Here is a 13455-nt window from a genome sequence, read left to right as displayed (position 1 = left end):
CCCCTCCGCCTCCATTTTGTTTGTTGTTGTCGTCGTCTGTAGCCCGCCCCGCCTCCCAGCTGAGCCGCCCTCCCACTTACTAGAACAGCGCTCCCCTACCTGAAGGCGCCGTGACTCGCTCCTCTCCCTCGGGCTGAGTGGTCGCTCCCCAGTGTCCCTCTGAGACATTTGGTATCGTTGTGCCGCTTTGCATTCCATAACTGCAGTATTATTTGTGCCTGCTGTCTGCCTGATCGCCGCTTAGCTTTACTTGCACTTTGAATAGTTAATTTTGCTGACTTGACCCTGTTTGCGCGTTGTGCCGCTTTGCATTCCACAACTGCATAATTATTTGTGCCTGCTGTCTGCCTGATCGCCGCTTAGCTTTACTTGCACTTTTATCAATTATTTCTGCTGATTTCACTCTGTTTGCGCGTTTGTTGTGCTCCCCCCTCCGCCTCCATTTTGTTTGTTGTTGTCGTCGTCTGTAGCCCGCCCCGCCTCCCAGCTGAGCCGCCCTCGCCCCTCCCCCTCCACTATCCACATATGACAGCTGTTCCCGCGCGCAGCGTTTACGCGCAGCGACCACACCCAATCCGCGCCGAAGGTGCGCCAAAGGTAAGCCCGTCTACGCCCGTCCGCGCCTGGCCCGCGCCCAGCGCCAGACCCCCTGTTCCTCGCATTGCCCAGCCCTCCCGCATTACCTACGATGCCACCACCCTCCTAGCCCTTAACCCCGGCCGTCCCCCCAACTGCGTCCAAGCCGCTCCTAGACACACCCATGGACCTTTCTCATGCTACTCCTGCAGATTCATCGGCACCGTCAACATCTCCGCTACGATCACACCTCAGATTCCCGACCCCAACCACCTACAATGCATCTTGCTCAACACCCGATCGGTCCACAGGCACGCCATTGACCTATGGAATCTACTAGACACCATCTCTCCGGTCGTCGCCTTCCTAACAGAAACATGGATGAACGCCTCCTCCGCCCCAGACATCACCATTGCCATCCCAGAAGATTATAAGATCATACGCAAGGACCGCACCGGCCACACAGGAGGAGGAATCGCTATCGTCCATAAGAAATCCATCCACATCTCAACCAGCTCTGACGTCAACCTCGCCAACTCTGAACACCTTCACTTCCAGATCCACATCGACCCCAAGACCACACTCAGAGGCACCCTCCTTTACAGGCCACCAGGACCCCGCGCACAATTTAGTGAGGACATCACGGACTTCATCACCCCACACGCCCTCCCCTCCAAAGATTACATCCTTTTGGGAGACCTCAATTTTCACCTTGAAAAGAACAACGACCGCAACTCCACCACCCTTCTGGACAACCTCGCCAACCTCGGACTTAAACAACTGGTCACTTCCCCCACCCACATCGCAGGTCACACTCTCGACCCTATCTTCACCTCCAGCAATCATGTCTCCTTCAGCCACACTACGGCTCTCCTCTGGACTGACCACAGCTGCGTTCACTTTTCCTACAACAAGCCTAAACCCAACAACCACCCCCAACCAACTCTGCAAAGAAACTGGAACAAAATCACCACCGACCAGATCTCCTCATCGCTTCTTCTAAACCCGCCAGCCCATTCCTCAAACCCCGACCACGCCGCCACCAACCTCACCCTATGGCTATCCAACAGCGCCGACATCCTAGCACCACTGAAAAAGCGACAAAGCACACTTGGCAGCAAGAAGGCATCATGGTTCAACGATGATCTTAAGAAATCCAAGAAACTATGCCGCTCCCTTGAGAAGGCCTGGAAAAAAGACCCAACCACCAGCACCAAGGACGCCTTCAAAAACGCCACCCGCATACACCACCAACTGATCCGAAAAGCCAAGAAAACCGCCATCAAGGAACGACTAGATAACAACGCCCACAACAGCAAGGAACTTTTCAACATCGTCAAGGAATTTACCAATCCCTCGGCCAACTCTAACGACATCACCCCCTCTCAAGCACTCTGCGACTCCCTAGCCTCATTCTTCCACAACAAAATTGCAGACATCCACAACAGCTTCGACAACCAACCCGAAGACCAACCCACCCAACCATCTGCGGAACCTCCACCCCCCTCGAACATCCTTAATGACTAGAACCCAATCTCCACTGAGGACACCATCCGCCTGATGAACTCCATCCACTCAGGATCCCCCACACACCCATGCCCTCACCACATCTTCAACAAAGCAGACTCCATCATAGCACCGCACCTCCGAGACGTCATCAACTGCTCCTTCAAATCCGCCACCTTCCCGGAAAGCTGGAAACACGCTGAACTCAGCGCCCTTCTGAAAAAACCCACAGCGGACCCCACCGAACTCAAAAATTACCGCCCCATCTCGCTCCTTCCATTCCCGGCCAAAGTCATCGAGAAAGCTGTCAACAACCAGCTCGCCGCCTTCCTCGAAGCCAACAAATCCCTCGACTCCTCACAGTCCGGCTTCCGAGCAAAACACAGCACTGAGACCGCCCTCATCGCAGCAACAGACGACATTCGAACTCTACTGGACAATGGAGGCACAGTCGCCCTCATCCTCCTCGACCTCTCCGCAGCCTTCGACACAGTCTGCCATAGCACCCTTCTACAGCGCCTCAGAAACGTTGGAATCCAAGGAAAAGCTCTGGAATGGATCACCTCGTTCCTCACCGGAAGAACCCAGAGAGTCCGCCTTCCACCATTCAAGTCAGTGGCCACTGAAGTCATCTGCGGCGTACCACAAGGATCCTCACTCAGTCCCACCCTTTTCAACGTATACATGAGCCCCCTCGCGGCCATCGCCCGCCAACACAACCTCAACATCATCTCCTACACGGATGACACTCAACTGATCCTATCACTCACCAATGACCCTAGCACCGCCAAAACGAACCTTCACGAAGGAATGAAAGAAGTAGCCGAATGGATGAAACACAGCCGTCTGAAACTGAACTCAGATAAAACAGAAGTCCTCATCTTAGGTACCTCCCCCTCCGCATGGGACGACTCTTGGTGGCCAGAAGCCCTTGGAAAAGCACCCATCCCGACAGACCACGCACGGAACCTAGGCGTCATCCTGGACTCCTCACTTTCAATGAACAGACAAGTCAACGCCGTCTCCTCATCCTGCTTCAACATTCTTCGCATGCTCAAAAAAACATTTCGTTGGATCCCCACCGAAACTAGGAAAACGGTCACCCACGCTCTGGTCACGAGCCGACTGGACTATGGAAACACCCTCTACGCCGGGACTACCGCCAAACTCCAGAAAAAACTCCAGCGAATCCAAAACGCCTCAGCCAGGCTCATATTAGACATCCCGCATAAAGAACATATCTCTGGTCACCTGAAAAACCTCCACTGGCTTCCCGTCAATAAGAGGATCACTTTCCGGCTCCTTACCCACGCACACAAAGCACTATACGAAATCGGACCAGAATGCCTCAACACACGACTGTCCTTCTACGTCCCCTCCCGCCAGCTTCGATCTTCCAACCAAGCCCTTGCTACTGTACCTCGCATCAACAAGACCACCATGGGAGGTAGATCCTTCTCCTACCTGGCAGCTAAAACCTGGAACTCACTCCCCACCCACCTTCGCCTTACCCAGAACCACCTAGCATTCAGAAAGCAACTTAAAACGTGGATATTTGACAAGTGATTCCCCACCCCTCCTTAAGCGCCTTGAGACCCTCTGGGTATGTAGTGCGCTATATAAATTCTATGACTTGACTTGACTTGACTAGATGGGGATGAACGTCGAGGAGGACGCAGATATCATCTCCGGGCCAATCCTTCAGTGTCGTCTCAACTGAGAGCTTTTGTCATGGACTAAGTGTTATTTTCTCTCTCTCTTTTTCTTTTCTCTGCCCAGTCAGTCGTTTTTGATGTTGCTGTTTTTCTTTTGCATATTCATGACAAAGGAGGAATGTTAGGTTGTGTGGTCAACCCCATGTTGCTGTTTCACGGAGGGGGGTTCCACACTGTAACCCTGTGTGTGCCGCAGCGGAAGGGGAGAGAGAATAAAAGTGGTCTGCGCCTTAAGATCCGGGTCAGAGACCAAGACAGCAACCAGAGTGTGAGTGCGATCATTTATCAACTTCTTTACTGCCCTCGCACACTGGTCCTGCAATTACGGTGAAGAACCCCTACCGCTCACCGTACAACCCAACATTCTTAACAACCTGTTTGGTACAGTTGGGTCCCACATTGCCCTTTTATTTCGTGTGCTTTGCAGGAGTTTCAATATCTTCTTTTTACTTTTTTACTCAAATGGGTATCATTTCTTATATTTACATGTTTTCCTCGTTTTCATTACTTGATTGCACTCGCGAGAAAGTATCACTCAAAGTCGTTGAAAGCCAACCAAAATTCCACTGAAATTATGAAAATGCCACACATGAGCAATCTGAAACCTTGGCCGTTTATGCACATCTACATATCAGTAAACTGTATTTTCCCGTCTAGCGCTCTGATGTTTATAAATCGACTCGCAGCGCTTGGGAGAATTAAATGATAAAAAAAATAAAACTAACACTATTTAACTATCAGTACATTGTTTGTAAATTGATAACAGTTGCGGAAGTGTGAGGGAAGCCGGACGCAGCACGAGGCAAGCGCGCCGCAGGGCACAGGGAAGGGCCTGGGCTGCGGAGGAGGGCCGCGGCCTGGAAGGAGGAGCCGCCGCCGCGCAGGGCCGGGCCTAGGCGGAGGAGGAGGGCCGCGGCCTGGAAGGAGGAGCCGCGCAGGGCCCGGCCTGGGCTGCGGAGGAGGGCCGCGGCCTGGAAGGAGGAGCCGCCCCCGCGCAGGGCGGGCGTGAGCGCTGATAAAGGAAGCGGCCTCCGCAGCGCTGGCTCACTCGGCCTGTTCCTTCCGCCACGTTTTTCCACAGCCGGGCAGAGCAGGTGGTACCCGTCGCCGCCATGCCGCCCGTGGACCTGAGGAGCCGCGTGCGGGACATGATCGAGGCCCAGCGGGTCGTGGTGTTCAGCAAGACCAGCTGCCCCTACTGCCACAAGGTGCGCGGGCTCCGGCGGGAGAGGGGCGGCAGGGATCCGGTAAAGGGAGGAGGCCACCTGGGGAGGAAAGTGACTGGTGCCGGGGAGGGAGCGCCTTTCCTCAGCGGAGTCTGAGGTAACTCTGGTCACAGGCCGGTGTGGGGGGCGCCGGAGCGGGGTTGAACTAACTGCCGGGGTACGGGGTGGGGGGAGCGGGCAGGGAGGGCCGGGAAGTGCTCCTCATGCTGGGGACAGGAGGCGCACCTCAGGCCGGTGGTCACCAGGCGCTCCTCAGGCCGGGCGCGCACCTCAGTCCGGAGGCGCTCCTCAGGCCCATGGCAGGCGGCACTCATCAGGCCCATGGCAGGCGGCACTACTCAGGCCCATGGTCTCCTCAGGCTCATGGCAGGCGGGTCTCCTCAGGTCGGGGGCAGGGCGCGCTCCTGCTAGTGACTGGAAGGCTCGTTGGCGGGTGACATTCCTGTCAGAGTTCAGGGCGACTTCCCGCCATTTGCTCCCCCTTCCCCCCCGCCTCTGTTAATATGCCCGATTAGTGACTCTGAAGATCCTCGCTCTGTCACCATGGGGCCCCAGCCGTCGCACTGAATGTAGTTCTTGTGTAATCGTCTGCACTTTCTTGCTTCAGCATGCCCTTTCCTCGCTAAGTATTACTCAATCCTTTCTTCAGTAGTTTGCACCATGCCTAGTCGTGTATCTCTCCCTCATCCTTCCACAGACCACCCTCCCACCTGTTTACCCGACCCACATCTTTCTACCGCTTCAGTGGGGCCAGCCCTCCGCTCCTCCACTGTATGTGAATCCCTGCACTACAAGCATGTTTTCTTTATCCTCCCCCTTTAAGCAGGGTTCATGCGCTGCCCTTCTGCAACAGGTTTCTCTTTATACACTTTGCAAATGTTTTCGTCATTGTGGATACAGCTAAAGTGAAAGCAAGTGCACGCGAAACAAACTAGAGTTCTGCCATCGGACCTCTTAGTGTTTTATGCTGCCTCATTGTTAATGTGAGTTAGTGGGAAAGTTTTCAAAACTATTAAGTTGGGCAGAACTGGCACGTCACAGGAAGTGTCACAGTATTTGATGTTGGGGAAAAATGCAAACAAATCAAAATAAATACAAGAACTTCAAAATACACGAATGCAGACCAGTGGTTTAAAGTATCCGAGCAGCACTTTCTCTCCAAAGTGGTTTCTCTAATCAAATGCAGGGTTGTTTAGGAGGGTCATGTAGTTAGTAGACCACTGCCTAGTGATCTACAGCTCCTGAGAGGTGCTCTGCACACACCAGAACTCTCAAGTTGAACATATTTAGCTCTTAAATTCCCATTCGCTAAAAAATGCAGGTATGCTGAGAACCAACATACAGGGTGAGCTTACCTTCAAGATAAGCAGGAGTGCTGGTTGTGATAGATTTGCAAATGATGCAGCTGGTCTTGGAGATGGTGTATGCTGTCAATGTGAGCCAATAGAGTTCCATCAGATTGGGGGGATGTGATCATATTTCTTCGGCCGTGAATAAGATGTGCTGAAGCATTTAGGATGCCCCTACAGGGTGCCAGTGTAGAGTCTGTGAGGCCATAGAGTATGCCATTACTTAAATCCAGATAACAGACATAACAAACTTGAACAGTGGTTCTGAAGTTTCTATGTGGAGGATACAGTTTGATATTCTTTAGAAAGGAGAGCTGGTACCAGGCTTTCCTTGCGTTTTTTGTAACATGTTCTTCGAAAGAGAGATTGGTGTTCATGGTGAGTCGGTGAACGTTTGAAGCAGTCAAGGGTTATATCATTGAGACTGGTTTGCACTGTATCTTGACTGTTCTAGGCTAATAGCAGGCGTTCTGTCTTGGCTGGGTTAAGCTTCAGTTAGGCAGGTCTGGGTGATGTGCAAGCAGTGTTTGATGCGTTGGAAATTCAGAGGAGACTTTTTTAAGTAGTTGTGTATCATCAGCAGGTGTTATCTGTGAGAAGCCCACCAATAGGCTTCATGTAGAGGTTCAAGGTGGCAGGAGACAATATGGAGCTCTGTGGAGCTCTACATGTGATGGGGGTCTATTGTGACCCGGAGTTGTCTTCATGAAGAAACTGGTGTCAGTTGGAGGAGAACCAGTAAAAAACATTGATGACGAATCTTATTTGTGACTCGAGGGGTGGATGCTAGACTGTTGAAGACAACTTACAGATATAAGGAGATGTGGGGTCGTCTTCATCTGTGGTCAAAAGTGCATAGTTTACAATGTGTAACCGAGCGGTCCATGTGCTGCGGCATGATCTGAAGCCAGACTGGCAGTCCATGCTGGAGATGGTTAGAGTTGCTGTGATCTTGGAGTTTACCATAGACTGCTTTTTCAGTGATCTTGCTGATGGAACGGTAGGTGAGTGATAGGCTTTCAGTTCATGAAGTCATCAGTCTAGTGTAGGGTTCTTAGGAGTGGAATGATCTGGCAATTCTTGAAAGCTTCTGAAAAGATTCCTTGAGGGAGCTTCTGAAAAGATTCCTTGAGAGGGAGGCATTAACAATGGTAAGTAGGGGTAAGAGCATCCTCAGAGTGTTTTGGTGAAAGACGATGGTAAGACAATCTTCCTAGGAAATGGCTTTGAGGTACTAACGTGTTGGCCAGATGTGAGAGGTAGGATTTTTAAGGCTGGCTAGTGCTGATGCTACTGGGAGGAGTGAAGGTGATAGATGAGGCAGGCTTGGTATTGTCAATGTGCTGTTGGATCTTCTGTATATATATATATATTTTTTAAATGAAGAGATTGATGGCATTGGACTTTATATAGAGTGAGGAATAGACTAGCCTGGCAGGCGGACTCATGGAGTGGCATTGTCTTAAAGCATTCTGCTGCTGCTGTTGGCTTAATTGATGGTATAGTACTTTGCTTTTAACTGATATGAGCTGCCCATTAGTTGCTTTGAGGGCCTTCAGTATAACAAAGCCCTCTGGAGTTCTGTTTTTCTTAATACATGCCACTTGTTAAGGTCAAGTCTGTATATCCCTTAATTCATCCTCTTGCTGATTCTTGTATTCTTCACTCTCACCTATTCACATGGGTCTACTGTGTTTATCTGCCCTAAGTTTTAAGGGTCTAGCTGTGCCCCATATTGGCAGCTTCTCTTCTCACCATGTTTGGATACTGCATTAGCTCACTCCTCACTGAGCGAAGTCTGCATACATGTCCTGCACTGCCAACTGTCTCGGAATCCACCACGTTTCTTGACTTCTCTCAAATGAATCATATTTCTATTTTATATAGGACACAGGTAAAATTTGACAGTGCCAAAGCATTTCACAAATGTATTTACTTGAAAGAACCTGGCAGGCCAAAGAAAGCAAGTTGAAGATCAGACATTTTGTGGTGGCATTGGGGTTTGAGTCAAGCTTGTGGTGAAGCAAGGGGTGTAAATTGCTATTCATGGGGCAACATAAGGATCGTTGCCTTTAGGAGCTTGAGCAAAGATTGATGGCAATTGGTAATCTGTAATTATTTGGTCTGAATTTACTAGTGCATCTACTATTGACAGCTGCTGGCCATTGCCAAGACTTCATTATCGTGTTTTTGGTGAAAAACCATAGTGGTGCCCAATAAAAGACCTGGATTGTAGATTAAAGCGAAGGGTAGTTCTTGCTTAGAGTGTAGCTGCACGAAATGGAGTTAACATTTTTGTCTAATTGTTAATACATAGTACAAGTGCCCCCACTACTAACTTGAGATAAGCTTGTTGATATGTTTGATTTCAGTTTAGCACTGATCTAATTCTGGAGTTGATGAATGAATAACCATTAATAAATAACAAACAGTGGTGATACCTGTGTAACTCCACATTGAAGCCTGGTTCCTGCTGATTCAGACCTACCTCGCTGAATGTGGGGAGTACTATCTACGAGGCTGTAAATCATTCAAGAACACCACCTGCCACCCTTGCTGTGAATAAACAAGTAGAACGGAGTTCCATAGGCCACTGCCTTGAACTTGACCTAGGGTCCAAAAAGCACCCTCCATCTAAGATATCTATTCAGATTGCCCAGACGGATTTGTGTTCCACCTGCCCTGCTGATACATGAATGTGTTTTCTTTGAGACTTTGAAAGTGCACTGCTCTAGGTTTCTTTCGAAGGTAAAGGAATCCGAGGAATAGTGCAGTAGTTACTTGAGTTTGATGTATGGACATGTGGTGTTTTCAGTTAATGAACTGATTGATGACATCACTTTCTATGGAGGGGAACAATGTCTTCCTGAAGTGACTTATATGCTTATCATTTTTTTAGGACTTTCACTAACAGTTTGTCACTGTCTTGGACACAGTAATTCCGAGTTGGCTTCCGCTTGTCTTTGCTAACCTGTGTTTTTAATTTACCCCTTTGCAGTAACCTGCACATCCCATAAATTAGTGACCCAATAATCTCCTCTAGCCTTCACACACAGAACAGGTCTATGCATATCTCTTTCGGTGATAAACCGATCTAAAGCAAAGTATTTGTTTACACCATCTTTGGTCTGACCACGATACAGATTAAGGAGATATCTCTAGTATAATGTAGTGTTTATCTACAATTGCTTCACTATTCAATTATAAACAAATACAATTAATTTTAAAGTACAACACTTGAAAGATGGAGTTTATTTAATGCATCTTTAATCTACAAATACATCCTTCCTATATGCATCTATATATTTTTTACTTTTCTTCAAATTCAGCATATCCAATGCACTACCCATACCTCTCAATATATCCTCAACTCTGACTCATCTCAAACCTTTCTACTACTCTTTCCAACGCACTTCCCTATACCTCTGCTTTCTCATTCATTCCAAATCCCATACCACTACTATGATCCCCAAAATAACCCTTTCTAAACTTGTCCCGACTCTACCCCTATTTGCATCATCTCATACCTTTACTATTCCGATCCCCTAAAAGAAGCCTTTATGAACCCTTCCCTATGATTCCCCATCACATCTTTTACTTATCCAAAGCCTCCTCTTACTGCTAAGACCTCAAACGCAAAGGTTGAAATCCTTCCCTCTGTCCAATATCCTTTTGAATACAAATAAATAATTTCATATTTCACTGTACTAATTCACCACAAATCCTTTATGGGTTCCGGAGTAGCATGCTACTTGCCGAAAAAGCGCTTCAACATCCCATCAGGAGTAGCAGCCTTATATAAATGCAAACAGTTTCCCTGTATCCCTCCACTATCCTTCTGAATCCTAATAACTGACTAACATATCCACCACTCCAATTAGTTTAGATTTCACTTTACTAATTCACCAGTAATCCTTTATGGGTTCCGGAGTAGCGTGCTACGTGCGGAAAAAGCACTTTGACACCTACAGGGGTAGTAAATGCTATGTAAGTGCAATTACAATTCAATATTTAATGCACCTCCTAAAATCTGACTGTTGCAATTTATTGGTTACAATTACAAGTTTTTGATGAATAACATGCAGATTTGGGTGTAAACTACTCCAAAATTCTCGTGTTATTGTAAATATTAGGCATTTTTACCACAATAAACATCAGCGAGTTATGATGATATCTATCACAAAACTCATAATTACGATATGCTTCACAATTGACTAGGCTACTCGTAATGAGGGCCAAAGGTCGAGTTTTTCTCTGTACTAAGCATAAGTGAGACACATATCCTATTAAACTTTACTTCGGCTACAAAAGCAACCATAAAAGTACAGCAAAAAAATTACCAAAACATTACATACATACTTAATACATCCCAACGCAAAAGTAGGTAAGTACACCTTGATCGTTCAAGTGACCAGCGTGCAACACTGGCACTACAATTTAAAAATTAACAAGGTTCCCTGTGTTCTTCTTGCTTGACCTACAAATGCCCGTGTATGAACACTTTGGCTGGTGCCTGTATGCAGACAATTGGGTACCAGAAGTCCTTGCACCGCTTTCTTTATTTTTAGAACTAATTGCTGGCCTTTATATGCTGCTTCTGTTGCCAGATATTTGGATACTATGTGGCTGATTGCAGGAAGGCCTTTCCTGAAATGACCGTTTGATTTTTAAACTTGTTTTATGTCTCATGTACTAAATGTCTGCGTTTGCCTGATCTTGTAATGTTTCTTTTATGAACTGTTTTGCGTATTTTAATGTCGCGCTTCCTCTTTATTTGTGTTCCTGAATTTCAAAGTATGTGCACGTATTCGTATGCTTTTGGTAGCTGAAATAAAGTGAAATGACTTTGAACAGGGTTTGACAAGCCCACCTGAAGATGTAACCTAGGGTGACCATTCGGCAAGCTAGCCCTATCCTGCTTATAATTTAAATATAACGTTTCTTTTGGCAAAAGAGCAAATGCTAACAGAATGGGGGAGTTAAGCTGTTGTAGATAAACAAGGGCATCACCACATCTTCTAATTCCACTCCCTTATTCTAGGTATTAAAAATCTCTTGGTGTAAACATATAAGACTGGGGGGAAATTTACATGGAGGTAAGGGGGCGCTAATCACATAGGCAGTTTAACATTTTGCATGAGTCCAATTGACAAACGGGGAAACCCAGATGCCAATTCTAAATCTAGTTAAAAGTACTCTATCCCTTGTACTGTCAACCTATACTAAGCATGGCTCTAATACTGTGGAGGTTTTGAGCTTCACATAATCCCTGACAGTGATCCTTATGATTTCAGTTTCATCTCTTTGCTGTTTGCTCAGAGCTTTAAAAGACTTCTTGACAGAAACTAGGTCGGATTTGGACTTGAAAGAGTGGCTGGAGAAGAGTAACGACCTTCCCTGATTAGTTAGTTCTGTCTTGTTGTAGTGAAACCAGGACATTTTTAAGCTTCTTTCACGAGAGGAAATCAACAATCACCTCCCTATTGAAACCAGCCTACCTATTCCCACATACCTCCACCATAAGGCAGGAGGGGCCAGTTTAATACTGTCCTCCACATGCTCAACCCCAAGCTCTTGGTGTACAATGAAAGGTGAACATTCCAGGGGAACTCCCAAGAGACGCCTCGGCACCCGGTTCTGTTAACTCTGTAGGGAGTTGATATTCGAATAGCCCCATGTGTAAGATTGGGAAGGAATTTACTTGTAAACCTCCAACAGGGGTGCAACTGATTTTCTTCCGCTGCGGGATGCGAAGCTGTAGATCTAGCAAGCGCACTTGCCAATCCATGACCAGCTTTGAGTTTACAGGTTCTCCAGTACCCCCCGGCAGCAAAGACTATGTCTGTGTACAAGAAGTTCATGGTGGAAGCCACAGGGTGGGCCTGAATATATACACTCCTTATCTTGTGGTGTTGTGGGCCGCAGACCAAGTTTTTTTGAGCGATTTGTAACCAGTCCAAGTGACCCCATAGAACTGACAAACTCCCTAAACGGGATATTTAAGCTGTTAAAGGTTCCTGTGAGTAACACTGCTTCATCTGTGTAATGTAATGCTGGGACCTCTCCCATGCCTCCTAAAGATACATCTGCAGTTATTGCAGAAAGGGCGGAGCTTTCTAACATTTTTCTAACCTGTTTTAAGGGAGCCTGGCTCTTCTGCCTACATGTTTCCTGGTCGCTTGACACCTGTAGATAGCACGTCATGCTGCACACAACAGGGCATCATCTGGAGCTGGAGGATGCAGGGAAAAGACTAGGTAATAAGAAACCTGTGCTGGTTATGGCTTCCTTTGACTGCCTTGTTTAAACTGAGCTTAGAAGTCCTAAAAAGACACATCGGCACCACTCCTGTTGCGCTGCAACAGAGCTCTGAACCGATGCTAAAGAGATAGGAAACCCTCAAACCAAGAACGCATACGGATTCTGATTGTCAAGGGGAAATCGAAAAACCGAGGGGGTTTGCACTGATAGTACTTCCTTTAGAGAAGAGGGCCAGGATTTAAAAGTACAACAGGGTGCCTATTTTAGAACCAGGGAGAGCTGATATTCTTGTATTAGTCAGTCTAAAAAGTTGGTCTACTCTGTCATTCCATGAGTGCATTTTTAAGATTGTTAAACACCCTTTAAATATTGGACTCTGGCTTAGTCGCAACTCGGCTGTGCGACGTGAAATGATATTTTGCAATAGATAAATACTAGGTACATAAGACTGAAGTAATTTGAGAGCTGTGTGCAACAGCATGACTGTGCATATGCTACAGGATATGCGGGCCACTTGTAGGATTTTGGTGGGTTGGCGATGTTGCTAGTCTTGACATTGGAGTTTAATATGCGCCTGATAAGTAATCAGTGAAGCTGCTCTGACTTAAATAGTATATTGATAATTTGAGATTACATACTACGTTTCTTATTTTTATCACTAGAAAGCTCTCGCAAGAGGTAGAAGTTAATATGTAACAATGATCAAAAGTGGTTTAAAGGCTGGCAATGAGAGAAACCAGTCACGTACACGCTAATTTCATGTATAACACTGTACAGAAAACCTATTTTTTTTCTATCCGGGACAAAGCAATTGGTATTACA

General features: G+C 47.1%; 1 protein-coding gene across 2 annotated transcripts in view; it reads left to right on the top strand.

Moving 5' to 3' along the window:
- Nucleotides 1-4829: 4829 nt before the first annotated feature.
- Nucleotides 4830-13455, top strand: part of LOC147693029 (thioredoxin reductase 1, cytoplasmic-like) — a 154759-nt gene continuing 146133 nt past the window's right edge. The window contains exon 1 of one of the 2 annotated variants that reach the window (XM_086939275.1): nt 4830-5005. In XM_086939275.1, coding sequence (XP_086795401.1) covers nt 4910-5005 — 96 coding nt within the window. In that variant the 5' untranslated portion in view covers nt 4830-4909. The remainder of the gene's footprint in view (nt 5006-13455) is intronic. The other variant, XM_086939274.1, reaches the window with a different exon arrangement.

This window comes from Lissotriton vulgaris, chromosome 9, assembly GCF_964263255.1.
Source record: "Lissotriton vulgaris chromosome 9, aLisVul1.2, whole genome shotgun sequence".
Classification (NCBI taxonomy): Eukaryota; Metazoa; Chordata; class Amphibia; order Caudata; family Salamandridae; genus Lissotriton; species Lissotriton vulgaris.
This window is presented reverse-complemented; position numbering and strand designations above follow the sequence as displayed.